This window comes from Vipera berus (genome assembly GCF_964194415.1).
Source record: "Vipera berus genome assembly, chromosome: W".
NCBI lineage: Eukaryota > Metazoa > Chordata > Lepidosauria > Squamata > Viperidae > Vipera > Vipera berus.
In genome coordinates this window covers 76,554,814-76,571,779 of record NC_138210.1, presented here as the reverse complement: position 1 = coordinate 76,571,779, position 16,966 = coordinate 76,554,814, and the positions used below count along the sequence as shown (strand labels likewise).

At 60.9% G+C, this 16,966-nt stretch overlaps 2 protein-coding genes across 2 annotated transcripts; both read left to right on the top strand.

The window, feature by feature from the left end:
• Positions 1 to 1,026: 1,026 nt before the first annotated feature.
• On the top strand, positions 1,027 to 4,267 carry LOC308676477 (2-acylglycerol O-acyltransferase 3-like; the record flags this gene model as incomplete). Its single annotated transcript, XM_081342291.1, has 8 exons — positions 1,027 to 1,063; positions 1,262 to 1,342; positions 1,510 to 1,677; positions 2,122 to 2,192; positions 2,612 to 2,816; positions 3,340 to 3,511; positions 3,701 to 3,903; positions 4,038 to 4,267. The coding sequence occupies 8 exons, from the start codon at positions 1,027 to 1,029 to the stop codon at positions 4,190 to 4,192; spliced, it is 1,092 nt and encodes a 363-aa protein (XP_081198417.1). The 3' UTR covers positions 4,193 to 4,267.
• A 5,868-nt stretch (positions 4,268 to 10,135) lies between these two features.
• LOC308676069 (putative N-acetyltransferase 16) lies at positions 10,136 to 13,020 on the top strand (the record flags this gene model as incomplete). Its single annotated transcript, XM_081341779.1, has 3 exons — positions 10,136 to 10,321; positions 11,376 to 11,600; positions 12,472 to 13,020. 3 exons carry the CDS (start codon positions 10,136 to 10,138, stop codon positions 13,018 to 13,020), a joined length of 960 nt encoding a protein of 319 aa, XP_081197905.1.
• Between the last annotated feature and the right edge of the window lie 3,946 nt (positions 13,021 to 16,966).

The window sequence follows — 16,966 nt, the reverse complement described above, 5'->3', positions numbered from 1 at the left end:
ATTATGGCCATCCAATTTTTTTTAACTCCCGGCTACTCCCTAGGGGGACATCTGATGGATTTCTTTGGGATCCGGAATCCTAGGGATCTGATTGGCTGGCCAGTCTGGGGAAGCCGGCTGAATCCATGTGTCTGGGGTGGGTTATGTTGTGGGGCCTTTCAAGAGGGAGCATGGGAGGGGGCAAAGCCTCTTTAGAAGGAGGTGGGGGTGGGGGGTGGAGGTCCCCAGTGATGGGCTTTCTCTGGGTCGCATTTGTGGGGCTGCCCTGGATTGAGAGGCGACTGCAGGGGGGGGTGTCAATTGGGGTCTGATGGGATGGGACAAAGAGAGCAACCGCGTTTGGCCAGGAGGGGGCGCAGTCTCCCTTGTACGGGCTGGCCCAGAGCAGACGGGGCCCAGCCGAGGGAGGGTTTGGGATCTGTCCCTGCCTCAAGGCCGGGGCTGCTGCCTCCGCTGCTGCAGGGTTCCCCCTCCCCCCAAAACCCAGGCCGGCTTGGGTGCGAAGGAAGGCAAGGGAACCTTTCAGCATGTGCGGCATGCGCTCCCACCTTGGACTCCATAAAGCCGTCGGCCGTCTCAGGTGCTAAAAATTAAATGGAGGTAGGACTATGGGAACGGGGGGGGGGCAATCTTTAACTCACACCACATTGGAGAAGTGAGGAGTCTCATCTCCAGCTTAGACTTTGGGTGGGTGGGGGGGGGGAAACCTGGGCATGAAGCTGTCTCCGCCCAGCCCTGAGCCTTGCTGGCGGCTGACCTTTGACCCCCCCTTCTGAGCCCATCCAACCTTCAGGGACTGCATGGAGGAGTCCTGGTTCCTTGAAGGGAGCTAAGTGGGGGACGAGTGGTGGGGGGCAGGCAGCCCAGCTCCCCGCAGGGCCCGGGCGGCAGGGAGGCGGGCCTTGTGTGGTGGCCTGACCCTGCCTCCCTCCTTATCTGCTGGCGGCACCTGCTCTCCCAGGTCGCCTGCCTGCCTGCCTGGAGGCCAAAGTTCAGCTGCGGTTGTCTGGAGGACGTGGAGCCACGATGGAGGGGCGGGTGGGCGCCTTTCTCCCCCCCAGGGGTAGGTCCTTCCCCTGCAGCTAGGCGGAAGGAGCAGGCAGGCTCTGGACAGCCTGGGCAGCGACCCAGAGCCTGGCCCGGGGACTCCACCCAGCCATCCCCCCCCGCATGGCCGCTTCCATGTTCCACCGCCCAGATCAAGGGGGGGGGGGCGTCGTGGCTGCTCCGGGACTGGTGATCCTTTTGTATCCCCCCACAGGTCAGCTGGAGAAGATGACCCTGCGCAGGCAGCTGGAGGCCCTCAGCGTCCTCCAGTGGGTGCTGACCTTCCTCTTCTTCGGTAGGAGCGGGTGGGGGGAGCCTGTGGGCACAGGCTACCTTCCTTCTTTTTGGGGGGAAGGTGGCCCCTCAGAGCAAAGGGGCCTGGGGTCTCATGCTTCCCGGGGGCCGGCCCAAGGACTTTCTGAGCTCGGGGGCCCTCACCTACTTTCTCAGTCTTGCCTCTAGGAGGGAGGCATGTGGGCGGGGTAGGGGGCCCATGTGAAGCCTGCCCTTCCCCCACCCCAGGCCTCTTCTTCACCCTGCTTCTTATCTACCTGCTCTTCACCTCCTTCTGGTCCCTGAGCGTGCTCTACTTCATCTGGTGGATTGTGGACTTGGACACCCCCGTGCAAGGTGCTGAGCTCCCCCCGGAGTCCCCCCCCTCTTCCCCAGCCCAGGGCTGCCCACCTGGCCTTCTAGCTGCCAGGCCCCTTCCTGGTTCTCCTGCAGAAAGGCGGGGGCCCTTGCTGTGTCTCCCCAGGGGGGCAGCATTCGAGCTGGGACCCCAGATCCCCTTTCCTATGGGATGCGGTTGTGGAGGGTGGGAGGAGGGGGCAGGGAAAAACAAGAACTACAGTGCTCTGCGAGGGCTTTTAGCCACGCCAGTTCCCCTGGGGGAAGCTGGGTCTGGACCAAAGTCAGTCCCCCTCGCCCCCCCCCGCCCCGGTCCAGCAAACCCAGCCTCCTCCCTCCATCAGAAGGCCAACACGGAGAGGCAGGACTTGTGGGGAGCCAGACCCCACTGTTCCCCTTGCAGGACCACCCACCCACGCTCGGCCGCTGTGCTTGTCCTGGCAGGAGGCCGTCGTAGTGACTGGATGAGGCGCTGGAAGATCTGGGAGCTGCACAGGGACTATTTCCCCATCAAGGTAGGAGGAGGCGGGGTGGTGGCGCAGCGGCTGGTCTACTTCGAAGGGACCCAGCCCCGTGCAGCCCCCCCAAGAGAGCTGCTTCCCGCTGGACCCAGTTTAAGGGGCTGGCGTGCCTTTGGCCAGTGTCCGAAAAGCCAAGCAGGGTGCCTCTGGCGGGGCGGGAGAGCACCAGGAAAGGCCCCAGCTAAAAACCTGCCCCAGCCAGCAGCACAGGTGCGGGTGGAGAAAGGGCCACAAGACCAGCTTCTTGATTTCTTGGAAAATGGGGAACAGATTAAGGGTGGGACAGTTAGCCTGTGGAACTCATTGCCACTTGCACTGAGGGAGGCTCCGCCCGTGGGTGGCTGGCCACCAGTGCGGGAAAGACCAGGCAGCCCGACAGCGGTCCTCTTCTCCCCCTGCTCTCTTCTCCCCAGCTGGTGAAGACTGCCGAACTGCCGCCCACCAAGAATTACGTCCTGGGCTCCCACCCCCACGGCATCATCTGTGCGGGAGCCTTTTCTGCCTTCAGCACGGAGGCCTGTGGCATCTCCCGGGCCTTTCCCGGCCTGACCTGCAGCCTGGCCCTCCTGGCTGGTCTCTTCTACCTGCCCGTGTACCGCGAGTACATGATGAGCGCAGGTGGGAAACCTTTCTCGCCCCAGCCCGAGACCCCCCCCCCCCCGTCTGGTTTCTCGGCCAATGTTTGAGGGCCACGTCCTTTAAACCTCCAAGGCCAGGGGCCATCTGTTCTGGCATTTTGTGGTTTGGGAGATTTTTTTTTTGGGGGGGGCTGCTGCAGTGACCCTCTCTTTGGTGTATTTGGGTCACAACCTTGAGCTAAGAGAGGACCCGTCCCCCGCCTTGGACCTTTCTGCTTTTGACCAGGATGTTTGTCCTTGGGAAGGCCGACTAAGGGAATCTCCTTGGTGGGAGGGGAGGGGAGGGAGGGAGGGAGGGAGGGGGAGGTCAGGAGCCCCCTAAGCTGGCAGGCAGAGGGCAAAGACGGCTCCAGGTGCCCCGTTTGTCCTCCAGAGGCCTTGGTTGGCCCAGGGTGGGGAATGCAGCCACCATGGGAAGGGGCACTAGTGTCATGCAATGAAGTGGATCTTCCCCCCCCCCCAACTTAGGGATCGCCCCTCCCACCTTCCTTGTCCCATTCCAGGGATGGTGCCAGTCAGCAAGAAGTCCCTGGACTTCCTGCTCCGAACGGGGCCTGGACACGCGGTGGTCATTGTGGTGGGCGGGGCCTCAGAGGCCCTGGACTGCAACCTGGGCCAGCAGCGGCTGCATCTTTCAGGCAGACGAGGCTTCGTGCGGCTGGCACTGCAGCACGGGTGAGGGTCTCCTTGCAGCCTCGGCTCCTGGAATGGGCGGGCTGGGGGCACATTTTGGGGGGTCCCCGACTTCTTCACCTATTGGAGGAAGAGGTCTCTTCTCTAGGCTGAGAGAGCCCAAAGTGCAGAGCCCCACTCGGGGCGCACGGGGGGGGCCCTGTGCAGAATCTCCCCATTTTCTGTTTCCAGCGCAGACCTCGTCCCCGTTTTCTCCTTTGGAGAGAATGACATTTTCCGGCAGCTGCAGTTCCCCGAGGGCAGCCTCCTCCGGCGTCTCCAGCTTGGCTTCAAGCAGCTGACCGGCTTCGCTCCCTGCCTTTTCGTGGGGCGCAGCCTCTTCTTCAGCCGCTGCTGGGGGCTCCTGCCCCATCCATCCCCCATCACGGTTGTGGGTGAGCCTGGGATCTCCTCCCCCTCTCCGGGCTGTGGGAAGACAGCCTGCGCTGGCAAGGCAGAGCCAGCCTTCGGCTGCACTCTCTCTCTCACACAGACACACAAACGCACACATTTTCTCTCTCATTTGCAGTGGGGAAGCCGATCCCTGTCCCTTTGCGCCCACACCCCAACCCGGAGGAGGTGGACCACTACCACGCCCTCTATGTCCAGGCACTGCAGCGACTCTTCGAGGAGCACAAGGGCCACAGCGGCCTCTCCCCCTCGCAGCAGCTCTTCATCACCTAGGGACCCCTCCCCGGCGGGGGAGCCAGGCGCCTGTCTCTGCTGCAGGCTCAGGCGGGGGTCCCCTCTTCCGCTCCCCAGTCCCAATAAAGAGTGTTACACACCTTGTGCCACCCACGTCTGGTTTCTGCATACAGTGGGTGTGGGGCTGCTCTGGAACCCAGCGGCCGTGCCAGTTGTCAGAAGTGGACACGGGGAGCTTGGGCCAAAGGAGGCTACGGAGGAGGCCAGAGGCCAGGTGCCCCTCCTCTTGGCTGGAGACTTTGCTGGATGGGGAGGGCAAGCTGCATGTCAGCCGGGCCTCACCCAAGTGGACTTCAGCAAGGCATTTGGCAAAGTACATCACAGCTTCTTGGTAAGAAAGAACAATATGGGGTAGGCAGGATCATCACCAGATGGATTCGTAGCTAGCTGACCAATCACACTCAACGTATAATCCTCAATGGAACTACATCTACATGGAAGGAAGCATGCAGTGGGGAACCCCAAGTTTACCTCTTGAGCCCAGTTCTCTTCAACATCTTCATCAATGATTTAGATGAGGGGATAGGGACTCGTCAAATTTGCAGACCGCACCAAGCGGGGTGGGGGTGGGGATCACTAACTCTTTGGAACATAGATTCGAGTTTGAGAAGGATCTCGACAAACATAAACACTGGACCCTATCAAAACACAATTCGGCCATGAGAAAAGTGAGGTTTTACACTTAGGCCAGAAAAGCCAAATGCACAGACACAAGGTGGTGCCTGGCTCAACAGCAGCAACTGTGAGAGAGATCTAGGAGTCCTAGTGAAGAAACAATTAGATATGAGCCACCAATGTGCTACAGCTGCGAAAAAGGCTGACGCTGTCCTGGGCTGACTCAACAGAGGGATAGCCTGATCACAAGAAGCGATGACAGGGCTTTATACTGCACTAGTGAGGCCACACGTGGAAAACTACATACGGATCTGGTCACCACAATATAAAAAAGATGCTGAGCTCCAGAAAAAGTGCAGGAAGGAACCATAGAGAAGATAAAGGGTCTGGAGGACGAATCGCACAATGAAGGGTTGAGGGAATGAGAGCTATGTGTAGCCAATCAAAGAAAACATTTTTGGGGGGTGGGGACACGATAACTGTCTTCCAGTATTCGAAAGGCTATCACCCAAAAGAAGAGGCTGACTTACACTCCCCCTACCAGAGAGCAGGAAAAGAGCTAATGGGCGGAAGGTTATTAAAGAGAGACGCAACCTAGAAGGAGGGGAAAGATTTCTGACAGAACAATCCCTGGAATGGTGGGTGCCCCATCGCTGGAGGTGTTCAGAAATAGACCGGGCAAACCATTTGACTGGGATGGTGGTACACACCCTGCCTTGAGCAGGGGGTTGGACTAGAAGGCCTCCAAGGTCCCTTCCACCCCAGGATTGCATGTTCTTTGTTCTAAGTGGGGGACCCAGGAGAGAGGCACAGCCGACGGGTAGGGATCAGCAGACATCCCCCGCCTGCCACGCGCTCCATTCTCGTTGACCCCTGGAGGGCAGCGGGGGGGCATCATTGGGGGGGCTCTTCCCTTTGACCCGCTAACCGCTAACCCTTCGGCCGCGCTACCGTGCTGTCAATCGGCAGGCGCATTGCCCCGCGGTGTCTCTGCAGGGTTTGAATCTGAGCCAACGCGAAAGGGCCGCCCTCAAGGGATGCCCTGCGGGGGGAAGGGCCGTCGCCCCCGCTGTCTTCTTCCGCAGCGTTTGGGGCCGGCCGGGAAACATCTGGCGCGTCTCTATTTCCGAGCGCTGCCATCGCTTTGCAGCCAGCGGCGCCGCCGGCCTCCAACCCGCAAAATGAGTCGGCGGCTAGCAAAAGGGGAGAAGATCGCCAAGAAGGCACCGCTGGGATTCGAACCCAGGATCTCCTGTTTACTAGACAGGCGCTTTAACCAACTAAGCCACGGCGCCACCCGCCGGTTTGCATCCGCGCGGTCCGGGCTGTTCAGTGCAAGCTGGCATAAGTATGTCGCAAAACCCGGCCAGGAGTTTTATAGTTGGACGGGACGGAGACGGCCCAATCCTGGAGCGGAGTTTCAAAACCAAGAAGCAAACCGCCCGAGCAGGAAACGGGAGCCGGTATAGGAGGAGGCGGAGGCCCCTTCGAGGGCTGGGGAGCGGGCGCCGCGCGGGGGCCCGACTGCTCGTGGGATCCCCACTTCCCCAGGACCTGAACTTCAGCCCCTCGCAGCTCCCCTGTCGGACGCTTGCGGATCAGGGCTGCTGCTGCTCCTTGATCAAGCGGAGCCGGCTTCCCGTCCCCCCAGCGATACTCTGCAGGCTCCGTCTTTCCCCCGAAGGGCCCAGGAGCGAGCACTCCCCCCTCCTGCCGGTGTCGGCGCAGCCCGGAGTAAAAGGAGGATTTTGACCCCGACGTGATTCGAACACGCAGCCTTCTGATCTGGAGTCAGACGCGCTACCGTTGCGCCACGAGGTCGGCAGCGGGCTTCTTCCAGCAGCCTCCCCTGTGGGCCTGGCACCTCCAGCTCGGGCAGCAGGCGAGGAGCCTCGCGCGGGCCTTGAGCGGAGGCAGCCCGGCTACCCAGCACCCCCCAACGCCCCCCCCCCCGGAACCAGCCCCTGCGGCACCCCCGTCCCGCCTGGAGAGAGGAGCCAGCGGGAGGCGCAGACGCGGCTGCAGAGACCGGCCCAGCGGCTGGAGCGGGAATCGTGGGGGGCTGGTCAGGGGAGACTGCCCGTAGGCGCGCCCGGCGGGACGGAGAAGGCGGCGAGACATAGGGGTATCCTTGGCGCGGGCTCCCCGCCGTCCTCGCGAGGAGCTCCGGTGGCCGCGGCAGACCATGCGGAGATGCTTCGGGGTCGTTTGGCTGCCTCGGTTCATGAAGCGGAGCTGCCAGCCGCTCCCCCACCCCCGGCTACACGAAAGCGGGCGCTCCCGGAGTAACGGACGCCTTCTCTGCTTCGGGAGCCCGGCGCCTCTGTCCGTTCAGCTTCGCCTAGCGGTCTGCGGGGCGGCTTTGGACCTATGGGGACTGGATGGGGAGGGGCGGATTCCCCGGTGCAAGGAAGCCAGCCGCATATCAACATCCAGGTTCAACCCCCAAAGAATCCGGTGGATTCCGTCCCACCCGGGGTCTCCGTGCAAGTTAATAGTCCGTGGAGTGGCTTTTAACTTACTCGTTAATGCCCTGGAGAACGGCTCACCCAGGAGTTTAAAAACAGCTCTGCCTGTCAGAATCAGGCCAGACCCCCCCGCGCCCCAAATGCGAGGCCGAGGCCACTGTGGGCCCTTCAAACAGGAGCGGGCCACGCCGTCCCCAAGTGCGCCTCTCCGGCAGGTTGGTGGCGCAGCTCCGCGTCCAGGCGCCCCCACGCCTCCCTCGGTCACGGCAGCCGGATTGCTGTAACGGGCTGTCGTGCGGCTCCCCGGCCTGGATGCGCAGCCTGGTTATTTGGTTATTGATGGACTGTTTACGTGTCAACTCGTTATCGACTCTTGGGTAGCATGTGGACAAATTTTCTCCATGACGCTCTGTCCCTAAACTGATTTTTCAGCCCTTTCAATTTATGTTCCTCCTATCTCCACAGTAAGTGGTGCTCCTCTTCCTCCTCTCGCCCTCTTCCTCCTTTCCCAGCATCCGAGCCCCGCCAGAGGTCGGGCTGGGCCTTCGCCTTCTGTGCCCGGAGTGGGGCCGTTGGTGCCTCCAGTACCAACGGCCCCACTTTGGTGAGCCATCGGTGGCTTTCTGGGCTGCGCAGTCTTCTCATTCTCCCAGACCAAAGTCCGAAATCCCTACCTTGCTTCTGCCCATAAATATAATAAAATAATAATGAATAATGAAATAATGAAAGGAAACGCCTGGAATGCGGCTCTGACCCAGCCGTGCAGATGCACCTTGTTTTATTGAGCTGGGCTGAGGCGCTCGACTCAGGTTCCCCCGCTCCTCTCCAGGGCTTGGAGAAAGCAACTTCTCCTCGCTTCCCCCATCCTTGCGCCCAGCGCCGGCTCCGGTCACCAGTTAGGATGCCTTCCGGCCGGGCGAGCGGAGGGCCCAGGCCTCCCAGCCCAGCTAGGCTCCCCACTAGAGCCCGGGGTCATTAGCTCTGCCAGAGGAGGACCCGCTGCCTGCAGTGGGCGCCCTAGCCCTGTTGCGGGGTCCCGCGCCGCTCTGGAGCCTTGAAGGCAGCCGGTGCCCGGCATCTGCCACCTCGTTCGGCCTCCCACGCTCTTCTCTTGCGCCCTCTCCTCCCCCGGCGCTGACGTAGAAGCGCGCACGAGAGGGGGGAGCAGGCGCCCGTCCAAGCCGTCCGTGGGCGGGGCGGAGGGATGTGGGGGGCGAGCTAATCTCCATTCTTCCTGGGAGACGAGAAGGTCTTTGGGCGCAAAGGACCGACGCCGGAGCTTCCGAGCAGGTGCGCCATCGGCTCGAGGCTCGCTCTGCCCTTCTGCGCTTCTTCAGCAGGTATGTTGGCGGCGCCTCCCTGCACCGGCCTGTCGGCCTCCGCGGGCGTTGGGGGAGACGGTTGCGGGGCTCCTGGGGGGATTCGGCGTGAGGCGCTGGCCCCCCTCCCCTCCCTCCTTTCTGCCGCCGAGGCCGGAGTGGAAGTTGGCTGCGGCCGGCAGCTCCAACAAGCGAGGAAGGCCTCGGCGGCGGCGGGGGAGGCAAACGACGGGGGAGGGGGGGCAGCCGGCTTTCTCCTCGCCTCCCGTTCACTCCCCGGGAGGGATCGTCTCCCTCCGGCCGCAACCTCCCGGAGCTCTTTCCCCCGCAAAGGGCCGGCCAGGGGAGGATGGCTGGCTGGAGCGGTGTTTGGTCCGGGGGTCTCCTTGGCTCTCCGAGCCCCGCCCTGCAGGGTTTCCCAAGGAAGGATGACAGCTGCGCTACCCTTCGTGCCTTTTCTGTTTCCAGGGCTCATCACCTGAGCAAGGGAAGGCCCTTCTCCCTCCCCCCCGCCCCCCCCCCTGTGTGTGTGTGAGAGAGAGAGAAAGAGAGAGAGAGAATGCAAGGAAAAGGGGGAGGGAAGAGCAATGTAGCCCGCACTCACACCGATTTTGTCAGGCAGGCTTTGTGGGCCAGTTCACCTGCCAGGGAAGGAAGCCTGGAGTGAGGAAGGTGAGGCTGAAGTTCCACTCTTGTCTTAAGAGGGTTTTGACTGAGGGGCTCCGTCAGCCAGGAGAAAATGGTGGGGAAACAGGACAGAGGTCACACCAAGGGCATTGGGCTGACGGCCTCTGCCCAGCTCTGGGGTCAGAAGAGCAGACTTTGGTTGCATCCAGCCATCTCCAGCCAGCGGCTTCTCTCTCTCTCTCTCTCTCTCTCTCTCTCTCTCTCTCTCTCTCTCTCTCTCTCTCTCTCTCTCTCTCTCTCTCTCTCTCTCTCTCTCTCTCTCTCTCTCTCTCTCTCTCTCTCTCTCTCTCTCTCTCTCTCTCTCTCTCTGAAAGCTCGATGCCCCCCTTCCCTTGGTCCATGCTCTCCCTTTGAGATGGTGGCTGCATGGATAACAAAAAGTAATTTTTGCTGAAGCTTTGACTGTCACAAATTCCCTGGATCTGCCGGATGTAAGGGTGAATATGCTTGCTTCATCCAGATCCCGAGGCTGCGTTTCCCCCAAGGCACAGCCTGTATTGTGACGACGTGTCTCCCTCCCCACTTGGTTGTAGGGCGCCAAGTGGGGCTTCTGTGGAAATCTGCGGGAAGCAGGAAGGACCAGCTATGCAGAGATGACCAGATGACTCACGGGATCATGGAGCCGCCTTCTCTTGCTAGGCTTATGTCCATCCCCAATTCCTCTTCTCCCTCTCCACCCTCCTTCTCCATCCCACCCGAGAGAACCTGTCTGCACCCTACCGGAGGCCAACCGGGCTGCTTGCAGAGGGCTGCTGTGGGACTCCCGTCCGTGGCCCTTCCTTGGGTGTTTATGGAACTCTGTGTCCCTGCAGCCACCGTTGCCTCTGCAAGCCATGAAATTGGAAAGTGCCGCCGACTCGCAGCTGGAGTTCGCCATAGCCACAGAAAGAGATTTTGAGGAGATCCTGGCCATCTCCAAGGGGATCTACGGGGGCCTCGACTACCTCCCAAGCCGCTACCATGCCTGGATCCATGAGCCAAATCGCACCGTTGTGCTGGCCAAGAAGAACGGCGTGGTGGTAAGGGCCCGTGCGAAGCTGGCTCGCTGCCTCTCCTCCCCCAACCCTTCAGCGGGGTGGGTGGGTGGGTGGGAGAGGCTGGTGGGGAGCAGCATTGGTCAGTGGAACAAAGGGACCTGGATCCTTTCCGAGGGAAAGGGGCATGTGGCCTTTGGCTGCCCAACCTACTGCCTCTCCAAGGGGATGGCCCCGGGACCCCTAGCCTCCAGATGTTCAAGGTGCACTGCCACATCCTCCTGTTTCCAAGAGGGCTGGCATTAGAGTGGAGTTGTGGATTTGTCCGCTACTCTTAGGAGGGGTTTACAGAATTTTTGGTGTGCCCCCCTTTTAGTGGAGAGCCCAGCCGAGCTTACAGTCCTGACAAACAACTTGGCCCTAGAATGGGAAGTAGCCCCTAAGGCAGAAGGGGAGACGTGACCTTGCCCTTTCTTATGCGCATATATTGTGTCCAGTAATGGTCCCAATTACTTTTGTCAGGTTATGGAAGGAACAACCTGAATTTGAGAAATAGTTTCTAAACGTGCATTGCCCCAAAAGCATTTGGCTGGAGGCCAGATTGGGTTAGCCCTGCAGTCCCTTTTGTGTTCTTCAAAATGGAAGAAGAGACAGTTCTGAAGCAGAAATCCAGAATGTTTCCAAAGCTGTAATGCGGCTGTTTTACTTTATCTGCCACACTTGAATGCCCCCCCCAAAAAAACCTTGGGAAGGAATACTCAGGCCAAGGCAGGCACTCGCCAAGCACTGCTTAGATGCCCCCCCCATTTCAGAAGCTGCAGAAGAAGGACCCTCAGGAGAAACCCCTTCCCCTCTCCTTCAAAGCAAGCTGTGCTTCCACGTTCACTGGACTTTTCACGTAGGTGCCAGGCGGGGCTCTGGTCCCCATCAAGGAACCTGGGGGGCTTCCTTGGACAAGTGCAGTGGGCTGATTAGAGTTTGGATCCCGAGTGTCCGTGTTTCATGTGGAGCCAGGGCCTCTCCCATGCTTGCTCCACCCATCGGACCTCTTGGAAGTTGACCCCCTGCTCCTCGCCCCCCCCCCGCAATCTGCCCCCAGATAGGGCTCCAGTCGGTCTACATCATTGATGCGGGCGAAACCGCCCTGGTGGAGGGACTGCGCGTGGCACCCTGGGAGCGTGGCAAAGGCGTGGCTGGGGTCTTGCAGCGATTCTGCTCCGCCATGGTGAAGGAGAAGCATCCAGAAGTCAAAGTGTCACGCCTGACCCGGGATGACAAGCTGGGCCCCAAGGACTTGAGGAAGTATCGCATCATTGCGAAACAGGTAAAGGGACACCCTGCTCTGGAACGACCTGTCCCTTCTGGGGGGGGGAGGTTGAGGAGGGGGGCGGGACCAAGTATACCAAAGCGCTGGGGCTCTGTTCCTGAACCAGCTGGGCCTAGGACAGGTGGATGCAGGACCCTTGGGAGAGAGGGTGCCGGTCGCCTGCCCCAGTTGAGAGCGCGGACCTGAGCCCAGGGCTCAAGGCCTTGGGCAGCCTGGCAAGCTGAGGTCGAGCGCTCGGCCCTTCAGCCCAGGCCGGGGGCACGGCCAGCAGGCACACTCCCCAGCCCAAGCCTGCCACCTGATGCTGCGGCCGCCTCAGCTCTTTGGGGAAGAGGCTGGGGTCTCTGTTGGGCCCCAGGCGAGGAGGAGATCCCTGCTGGCAAGCGCACCTCCATGGCCGCCCAGCTTCTCAGCCAGGAAGCCTCAGCAGCTCCTTCCCTGTGGCTGGGCCCATTTCTCTTCGCCCCCTTCTTTCCATTCCTCTTGGAAAAGGCCCTCAAGATCCACTTGGGGGGGCAATCTACTGGCTGCCTAGGAAGCCCTCCCCAGCTGGTTGCCTTCCCTGCAGACCTGGCTTCCGGGAACACCCCCCCCCCCATTTCTAAGCTGCCTGGAGGGACAAAAGCAAATGGGGATCCAGCCAGACCAGAAGGGCCTGGAGAAAGAGCCCCCTCTCCGGGTCTGTACTGGACGGGACCCCCCTGGAAGCCAAAGGAAGCAGGGCCAGCCCTAGGGGTCTCCTCGGGCAGGATGCCAGCAGGCAGAGAAGGGGCACTTGCCATAGTGGCCCCCCCCAGCAGGCAACGGCTTGGTTGTTGCCCCGCCAGGCTCTTCCCGCCCCCCCTGAAAAACCCTCCTCCCCTTCCAGGGGATCCTTCTGGTGCGCTTCCAGGCCCAGGAGGTGCTGTCGCGGCTGGAGGCTGCAGTGCTGGCGGAGGGCGGCTTCAGCCCGGAGCCTTCGGAGCTGCTCCTGGAGAAGGAGGTGCCGGAGGTCATTCTGAAGGAGGCTTTCCGGAGGGAGGTCCTCCCCAACCAGACCATCATCCAGGACTGGCAGCCCTTCAAGGCCACCCGGAGCAACCTCGGCCTCCTGCAGAAGAAGAGCCTCTGCTGGGTGGTGGATCAGAAGGCCCGCCCGACCGTGGCCACCCTGAGCACTCAGCCCTTCTCCATCCCGCTGGGCAAGGACTGGCACTACCTGAACATCGACGCCTTTGGCCGCAGCCTGGCCCACCTCAAGAGCCAGCTGATCCATCACCTGCGCCTCCAGGTGCCCGCCCTGCGGGGAAGCGTCATGTGCCAGCTGTTCCTGGAGCCCCAGCTGTGGCTGGAGATGGCGGCCTTCTGCCAGGAGGCCCTGGGACTGGAGCTGGCGAAGGACTACACTGAGCAGTACCTGCTGGAGGCCGACATCTGAAGGGCAGAGGGCCCCTCCCTTCCCGAGCCCGCTTTGCCCACCATGGGTCTCCCCTGCCTTTCCGACAGGCCCGGTCTGTCCTCTCAGGTGGGCCCCACAGGCCATCCCGGCGGAGAAGATGCAGGCCCAGGAAGGGGACACCCTGCCCCCCCGCCCCACCCCGTTGGCTCTGCCCGCGAGGCCTGCAGCCACAGCCCTTCCCTAGGGAACAGCCCAGGGGAAGGGGAGGATGGGTGGCCTCTCCAGAGGGCTGGGCCTCAAATTGTGTCCTGAGCACTAAAGCCCCATCAGCGGAGGTTCTCTCTCTCTCTCTCCCTCCCTCCCTCCCTCCCTCCCTCCCTCCCTCTCTCTTTCTCCTCAGTCCTGTTGAGAGGCATCTTGCTTGCCCTCCTCCCTCCCCCAGCTGTTTGCCATATCTATTCAGTCATATTTATTACATTTATACCCCACCACAGCCCTACAGGACTCTTGTCATATTGACAGGAGTTCAAACATGGTGAAAATATCAGTGATTAACATCCATTTAAAACCATCCAACACCTGAAATGCTCAAATCAGAAAACCCGAAAGGGACGCCCATGTCGTCCCAAAGGCCTCTGCCTGTATTTCTGTCCTCCACGCTCCAGGAGCTCCCTGTCCAGTGGGAGGCCATTCCGGAGGTCCTCTGTGCACCCCCCTCCCCCCCGGTCCTCCCAAGTGTGGAAGACCCCCAGCTGCCCTTCCGGCGAGATTGAGCGCAGGGGCTGATTCTGGGGTGGGTGGGTGTCTGTGAAGGCACTCCAGAAGCATCCGGAAGTCAAGCCACGAAAGGGAGCGTCTCTGAGCCCTGGGAGCCGAGGCCGTGGTGGGCGTAAGGTGGCCCCATCAGTGAGCACTGGAAAATCGGCAGCCTTTTGCATGTGGGGGCAGCTGAGGCTCCTGCCCTACTCTTAGAGGCAGAACCTTGAACCTTGTGCCAGGAGGCCCTGTGGCCAATCCTCTTGCCCCGAGGAGGCCCACAGCTGGGCACTGGTCAAGCTTTTTGCCTATTGTCCTCCTGGCCATGGGTTCTCTGCCAAGAGCTGCTCCTGGGGCCAACCAGGCACCCCGATGGACAAACCGTAGCTCCTCCTCGCTCCAGAGCTGTGGATACCCTCAGCACACTGACAGTGTTGAACCCCAAACTAACCTATAACTCAGCCGGTGGCTTCATGCAGAGGTAAAACTGGGTTTAGTTGCACCCTCCCTTTCTTTCACCCTGACTGGACCAGCCTTTCTGAGGAGCCCCCAATCCTGACCCAAAGTCCCTAAGGATGCCATGTGGAGGGGCTGAAAGCTGCTGAGGGGCCCGAAAGGAGCTGAACCGGGGTGCTCTTCCCATCCAGATCCCAAGAAGCTGCTTCCGTCCCAGGTCTGGGTCTGAATCCTGACCAGGTTCCAGACCTTCTGCTTTATCCGAAGAGGGTGGTTTGCCACCAACGCAACAACCTACTAAGAAAGAAGGGCGACAGACCAGGCAACAGCTATACAGCACCTCCGGGTACAGGGAGACGGGGGAGGCACGCCCCAGGTCCCTTGAAGGCCACCAGGAATGGCCCTTCTGCCTGGAGACACTGGCCGTCTCCCAGCGGAGGGAACAGCCTGCCTTGGCAGCACCACGAAGCCACAAGGGCCCAAGCTGCGGGCAGAGAGGGCATCTGAGAGAGCGCCCTGCCCCCTTCCTAAGGGGGAACCGACCAAGCTTACTGGCAGGTTGAGCGGAGCCAAAACGCAGGTGAAAGTGAGTGACGTTGCTGGCCCAGCATTGGGCTAGCCGGTCACAGGGCCAGCAAGAAGCCCTCTCGACAGGATCAGCCGCTCCAAGAAAGGCCACTGGACAGCAGCCCATGGAGCCCCTGAAGGAGAAAAAGTGTTTGGCCTCTCTTACCGCCACCTAGGAGGGGTGAAGCTGGGCAGGTACCCAGCTCAGCCTGTGGCTCTCTTGCCCATCTGTGCAGGTTCCGGGAGCTGAGTCTGCACCTCCTTTTCTGCAGGTCCTGCCTCAGAGACCAAGGAGCTGCCCAGGGCTGGCCAGTGGAGAGAGGCCATTTGGGGTCAGTTGTACCAAGGGCCTGAGGCACTGCTTATGGCCAGTGGTCTTCCCAGTCAGGTGGTCAAGAAGGTCCCTGGTGCCCCTCAAAGCCAGCCTGATCCGTGAGCATACGGGGCTCACCCTCCAAATGTTGAAACCTTGCAGAGGCAAATGGCCTCAGAAACACTCTGACCACGACGAAGGGGGGAGGACACCCTCCTTGTCCAGACCACAATTGCTGTGCGACGAAAGAGGGTCGTGGGCGTCAGGGCTGAGGCTACTTGAGGGAAGCCATGAACTCCTGGGGTCTAGTAGATCCAGACCAGCCTGCAGAGGGCTTGAAGTCGCCAGAACCACGGGGGGGGGGGGACTCAACTGCCAGCTTCCTCCCTAGGTACAGGAGACTAGGAGGGGATCCAGGTGGCCTGATATAACACAAAAACACACACTCACACACACCCTCCCTTTGATCTAGGTTACATACAAAGTCTGTATACATCAACCCTCTATCTCCAACTCTGAAAGGACTACATCCCCACCTTTGGAACACGCCCCAAGGCTGGCTGTTTGTCTACCACAGCAGGCAGTGGGGCAGCTTTGCAGGTTTGGGGCCAAGGCTACATCCAGGTTGGGGGGTGCAACCCCAAGGGGCCCAGCCGCTTCTGCTGCCCCCCACCTCCCTGGCAACAGTTGCATGGCTACGGCGAGGGAGCCTGGCAACGGGGCCGACGTAGGTGGTGCTCCTGGCAATAGTCAATGTGGCCACGTGAGGAGAGAGGAAGAGTGGCACCAGGTCACCACGTCCTATTGCCAGGGCCCCTGTCCAGTTTTCCCAAGAGTCACGTTCAAAGAAGAAGCCTCTGGATACAAATTCATTCCCTCCCACCTGGGCTCTGCCGTTCCCTCGCCAACCCTGCCCCCCAATAGCCTTTCCTCGCCCCTTGTTTTGTTCAGTGGGGAGGCAGAGCGAGCGTTGGCACAGGGCATTGCCAGCCGTCCTTGCAACGTTGTTCATTCTGAGAGCTGTCAGCAGGCCATTTAGAAGCGTGGGGGGGGGGGCTGCCTCCGAATTTGATTCCCCTTCAACCACAGCTGCAGCCCCTCTGTCTAATTCTCTGGGGTGGCTTATTCAGGGCCTGCCCCACAGGGGCAGTTTTCTCCCAGAGGCGGGGTGGGGCAGCCAGGTGGCAGAGCTGGAAGTGGCTCCTTCGGCTGGGAACAAAAGGCAAGCAGACTCGCAGCGCCCGTGAGCCAGATTTGCAGACCGTTTGCGGCCTGCTTGTCCTTGGGCTGCCTTTAGGACAGACAATGGGGCAGAAGGGGGACTGTCCTACCGTGGCCGGAAGCTCCACCCCCAAATGCCTCATCAGGCCCTTTTGATAAGCAGCCAATAACTTTTGAGGGATTGTGCAAAAAGGCAAAAGAAACGCCTGAACAAATTGAAGGCGTAAGAAAAAAGGGAAATATAGCTCAATCTAGTTGATGCCCTCCGGGACCCTCCAGGCTTCTGCCAGAATCCACACTCCCCTCTGCCATTTCCCTCCTGTTCTTGAAGCGTCCTTTTGAGCAGCTCAGCAGCTCCAGGCTTGCCCCCCCCCCCGCCCCCGCCTGCTGCGGCTCCCCTCTCCTCCTCCTCCTCCTCCTCCGGCCGGTTGAAGGAGCCGAGAGACTCACTACCGCCCCCAGCAGGGACCCTCCCCGCCCCGCCCCTGCTGGGCTTCTCCTGTGGCACCGCCGGGACAGTGGGCAGAAGCAGCGAACATTTACACAGCAGGACTGGACTTGACTTACCTGCACCCTGCCTTCCTTATTTTTCATAAATAACTCAGAGCAGAGAACACACAGAGCACTCCTTCCTCCTCCTTCCCCCCCCCCCACAGCAACAACAACCCTGTG